This window comes from Octopus sinensis, unplaced genomic scaffold (genome assembly GCF_006345805.1).
Source record: "Octopus sinensis unplaced genomic scaffold, ASM634580v1 Contig19173, whole genome shotgun sequence".
Taxonomy (NCBI): Eukaryota; Metazoa; Mollusca; class Cephalopoda; order Octopoda; family Octopodidae; genus Octopus; species Octopus sinensis.
Window position 1 is genome coordinate 18,129 of NW_021836205.1, and position 5,868 is coordinate 23,996.

The 5,868-nt window shown below is 41.0% G+C and overlaps 1 protein-coding gene across 1 annotated transcript; it reads left to right on the top strand.

Moving 5' to 3' along the window:
* Positions 1–348: 348 nt before the first annotated feature.
* LOC115232043 (soma ferritin-like) lies at positions 349–5,511 on the top strand (the record flags this gene model as incomplete). The annotated part of the gene is made up of 3 exons (XM_029801921.1): positions 349–445; positions 4,236–4,333; positions 5,365–5,511. Coding segments are annotated over exons 1-3 (342 nt in total), but the record flags the coding sequence as incomplete, so codon positions are not given.
* Between the last annotated feature and the right edge of the window lie 357 nt (positions 5,512–5,868).

Below are 5,868 nucleotides of genomic sequence, written 5' to 3' on the forward strand. Positions count from 1 at the left end.
TAATCCGAGAATGACAAATAAATAAAATATAAACAAAATACACAAGAAAGAAAAAACCACACCACAAGGAAATCTTGGCTGTTTTCACTAGATTTTAAGCTTCCAAAGGACGCCATTGTTACCAGTAGATGCTACTATGTCAATTATTTTGAAAAACAAGTCGTAAAAACGAAATTATACTTGAAAGAAAAACGTAAAGCAAAAAAAATATTAAATCAATTTTGATAAATATCCTGTCAAACGTCATAGACAAGCGACGTCATAGATAAACAAATACTTCATTTTTACTTTGGGAGCAGAAAAGTCTACCGTTATTTTTTTTCCCTAGTTAAGTGACGTGAAAAGAAAATGGCGGTTTCATATGCGTCTTGCAGGAAATATGCTGTTGTGTTTGTTGTTCTTGGTGTTGTACTTCGTGGGACATTAGCTGAAATATGTAGCGATGGTAAGTACTGCTAATGCTCTTCGTAATACTTAATACTCTTGCAGGGGACACTACAAACACATACCGTTGGGAACAGAATCAGATTTACTGGTAAGACCAGAAGAAAAAAAAAATCCTGGTAATTTTCATTATTGACACTGAAAAAACGGAGTCCTTAATTCGTCGGGTAAAATGCTTCACAACATTTGTTCTGACTAAGGCGGCGAGCTGGCAGGAACGTTAGCACGTCGGGCGAAATGCTTAGCGGTATTTCGGCTGCCGTTACGTTCTGAGTTCAAATTCCGCCGAGGTCGACTTTGTCTTTCATCCTTTCGGGGTCGATAAATTAAGTACCAGTTACGCACTGGGGTCGATATAATCGACTTAATCCATTTGTCTGTCCTTGTTTGTCCTCTCTGTATTTAGCCCCTTGTGGGTAATAAAGAAATAGGTATTTCGTCTGCCGCTACGTTCTGGGTTCAAATTTCGCTGAGGTCGACTTTGCCTTTCATCCTTTCGGGGTCTATTAAATAAGTACCAGTTATGCACTGGGTTCGATATAATCGACTTAATCCATTTGTCTGTCCTTGTTTGTCCTCTCTGCGTTAAGCCCCTTGTGGGTACTAAAGAAATAGGTATTTCGTCCGCCTTTACGTTTTGAGTTCAAGTTACGCCTTGGTCGACTTTGTCTTTCATCCTCTCGGGGTCGATAAATTAAGTACCAGTTACGCACTGGATCAATGTGATCGACTTAATCCCTTTGTCTGTCCTTGTTTGCCCCTCTATGTTTAGCCCCCTGTGAGCAATAAACAAATAAGAAACGTTAGCATGCCGAGTATATTGTTTGTCTTTATATTCTGAGTTAAAATTTCGCCGAGGTCGACTTTGCCTTTCATCCTTTCGGGGTCGATAAATTAAGTACCAGTTACGCACTGGATCAATGTGATCGACTTAATCCCTTTGTCTGTCCTTGTTTGCCCCTCTATGTTTAGCCCCTTGTGGGCAGTAAAGAAATAAGAAACGTTAGCATGCTGGGTATTTTGTCTGTCTTTATATTCTGAGTTAAAATTTCGCCGAGGTCGACTTTGCCTTTCATCCTTTCGGGGTTTGATAAATTAAGTACCAGTTACGCACTGGATCAATGTGATCGACTTAATCCCTTTGTCTGTCCTTGTTTGCCCCTCTATGTTTAGCCCCCTGTGAGCAATAAAGAAATAAGAAACGTTAGCATGTCGAGTATTTTGTCTGTCTTTATATTCTGAGTTAAAATTTCGCCGAGGTTGACTTTGCCTTTCATCCTTTCGGGATCGATAAATTAAGTACCAGTTGCGTACTGAGGTCGATCTAATCGACTGGCCCTCTCCCCCCCCAAATTTCGGGCCTTGTGCCTAGAGTAGAAAAGAATGTTTGTTCCGACTACCTGCGTTCGGAATTGAAATCCCGTCGAGGATAATTTAATTTTCAACTTTTCGGAGCCTGATAAAAATATACCGCTCCAGAGAGATGGACTTGCGGAACTGTAGGAATGTGCAACCATATGCCTTTTGCTGTTTGTTCCGTGTCTTTGCATTCAGAGCTCAAATCACGCTTTGGCCAATTTGGATGGTAGAATCAACCCATCATCCGGTTGAACACCACCATATGGGTGTATGGGCGTCATAAGCGGAGCTCATTCTCTTGCAAGCACTCGAACGTGGCTTCCTTTCCGAGGATGCCTTCTCCCTTCCTTCCCAACAGTATTTGAAACCCTGTGGAAGATCATGAGAAATAACTCCCACCACCACCACCACCACCTTGAGTAAAGAAAAACAAAACAAAAACAAAACTAAAAGTGCAATTCTAATTGAACTTTCGAGCTGCACCCTTGATCACATGACCAAACTTGCACATTCGATCAATGATTCTTTCTCCTCGACCCGGACTTAATATTGATTTAATTGAGCATTTCATAGATCACGTCACCCTTTACATCATGACATTTCTGTGATACACGATCCCTATTGATCTTTTTCTCTTTTCTTTTTTTTCTTTTTTTCTTTCCTTTTTACGACCCCTTATGATCGAAAAACTACCCCATTTTTTTTTCTCCCCAAAAAGAAAAGGTCTACTTTGTAATTTGTCCCGTCTGTGTTCAGCCCTGTGTGGCTAATAAAGAAACATATTATAAATTCATATCCACAGTAAACCCCATTATATATGCATTCGGAGGCGCAATGGCCCAGTGGTTAGGGCAGTGGACTCGCGGTCATAGGATCGCGGTTTCGATTCCCAGACCGGGCGTTGTGAGTGTTTATTGAGCGAAAACACCTAAAAGCTCCACGAGGCTCCGGTGATCCCTGCTGTACTCTTTCACCACAACTTTCTCTCACTCTTACTTCCTGTTTCTGTTGTACCTGTACTTCAAGGGGCCGGCCTTGTCACTCTCTGTGTCACGCTGAATATCCCCGAGAACTACGTTAAGGGTGCACGTGTCTGTGGAGTGCTTACACGTTAATTTCACGAGCAGGCTGTTCCGTTGATTCGGATCAACCGGAACCCTCATCGTCGTAACCGACGGAGTGCTTCCAGATATATGCATTGATTATTCATTCGTCGTCTCAACGATGAGCATCTAGTCATCCTGAAGATTACCGATGACTTGCGATTTACGTCTTGCGACTTGCCAGGTGACTTCGTTTAAAGTGAGGAAGAGTTGTTTACCGTCTCTTTACTCTCCCGTCCGTGACCATCTTCAGTCCGGAGACAAGACCAGGTCGAAATAATTGGAGATCGGGACGAATGCTGTGGATGACCAAGATGTCTTAATTTTTGCCTCATCTTCCTCTACGTTGACCATAAAGGTTTCTTCTGCAGAGTCCACTGGATCTAGTCTCCACACGCATAGGTAATCAAGCCCTAACTCACTAAGAATTATAAACCCGTTGGCAAGCCTCACATGGTTTAGTCCGCCATTCAAAGTGCGGCGAGCTAGCTGAAACGTTAGCACGCCGGGCGAAATGCTTAGTGGTATTTCGTCTGTCTATACGTTCTGAGTTCAAATTCCGCCGAGGTCGACTTTGCCTTTCATCCTTTCGGGGTCGATAAATTAAGTACCAGTTACGCACTGGGGTCGATGTAATCGACTTAATACCTATGTCTGTCCTTGTTTGTCCCCTCTGTCTTTAGCTCCTTGTGGGTAATAAAGAAATTGGTATTTCGTCTGCCCTTACGTTCTGAGTTCAAATTCCGCCGAGGTCGACTTTGCCTTTCATCCTTTCAGGGTCGATTAAATAAGTACCAGTTACGCACTGGGGTCGATGTAATCGTCTTAATCCGTGTGTTTGTCCTTGTTTGTCCCCTCTATGTTTAGTGCCTTGTGGATAATAAAGAAACAGGTATTTCGTCTGTCCTTACGCTCTGAGTTCAAATTCCGCTGAGGTCGACTTTGCTTTTCATCCTCTCAGGGTCGATAAATTAAGTACCAGTTGCGTACTGGAGTCGATCTAATCGATTGGCCCCCTCCCCCCAAAAAAATTTCGGGCCTTGTGCCTAGAGTAGAAAAGATTCAAAGTGATACACCGGAGTGTTGCTGCTGTTTCATGTAAACAGATGTTTAGAGTCGTAGGCGAGAGAAGGGTGTCAGGTGGAGACCAAAGCTGACGAACCACTCCCCCAGAGCCACCTTTCCTTATCACCCCATACCTCCCCATATTAACCTCATTGTCACACACGCACGCACGAACACACACACAAGCACCGTTACAGTTATACACACAACTATACATATTCACTAAGACAACTCTCGCTGTTAAACTAACATTGTCAATTGCAGCCACCAACGTTTGCCATAACTATGATAGCGTATCCAACGACAAACTACAGTCGCAGGTTCAAAAGGAGTTACAGGCCAGCTACATGTACCAGTCATACGTAAGTCTTTGTGAATGCGTTCTCCATCGAGCATCTTTGGTTTCTCCAGTTTTTGCTTCTTAAAAATTATTTTACTCTACTCTTTCACTCTTTTACTCAATTAGGATTCCAACTTGCTATATATATATATATATATATATATATATTATATATATATATATATATATATATATATATATATATTAAAAAAGGAGATGTGGAACACGAGTTGTGATATATAAAAAAAGGAAATGAAGAAAATGCTGACAAATAATTAAGTAAGGGAGAGTGTATTTAATTAGGTGGAAGTTCTTTTTACTTAAATTATTTTGTCAGCATTTCTTCATTCCTTTATATATATATATATATATATATATATATATATATATATATTATAGGTATATATACTCTTTACTCTCTCTTTTACTCTTTTACTTGTTTGAGTCATTTGATTGCGGCCATGCAATACTTATTTCTATCGGTATTTTTTTGCCAAACTGCTAAGTTACGGGGACATAAACACACTAGTATCGGTTGTCAAACGATGTTGGGAGGACAAACACAGACACATAAGCACACACACGCATATATATACATATACATATATACGACAAGCTTCTTTGAGTTTCCGTCAACCAAATTCACTCACAAGGCTTTGGTTGGCCCGAGGCTATAGTTGAAGACACTTGCCCAAGATGCCATGCAGTGGGACTGAACCCGGAACCATGTGGTTGGTAAGCAAGCTACTTGCCGCACAGCCACTCCTGCGCCTATATATCTATATATAAGTACTGGAATCGATTCATTCAGTTAAAACTTCTTCCAGGCAGTCGGTGCCCCAGCATAGCTGCAGTCAAATGAATGTAAAAAAGTAAAAAGTTATATCAACATCCGGAGAAAATGCAAAATTGATGTTAAATATATTGAACCTTAAATCATAAAGAGATGTAACTAAATAACGCAAATTCATTTGTCCGCCACTCTACCAATTCTACCAATGTTATCAGCTTTCAATGTATTCCCCCTTTAACCGTTTCCCCTTTTCATTTTAGTCATACTTTTTCGGTCGAAGCGACATCGCTCTGCCAGGAATCTCCAAGTTCTTTGCCAGAGAATCGCTAGAAGAACGATCCCATGCTGACAACCTCATAGAATACATCAACAAACGTGGAGGTAGAATTGCTTTTAAAGACATTAAGGTAAGAAAGAATTCTCGTTTGCTATTTACGTCGATTTTCGTTCCGCATCAGTTGCAGCCAGTTTCTCAAACACAGAAAATGTGAAACGCTGCTGGCTTTCTTCTCTGCAACATAGTCAAAACTTCACCCTGAAAAAGACTGACTGAAACTTTGGGTATTCCACTCGCCAAGGCAATTCCACTGTACTCTTTCTGTTGCTGTTTCCAAATGATATAAATTTTGCCAACGCAGTCCAGCTCTGATCTCCTTAGATTTTGCTTTATATGTTATATATAAATGCCAAATTTCCCTGTAAGCATTAACAATCTTAAGGTTATAGCAGAGGATACTCGCCCATTGTATTACACTGTGGCACGT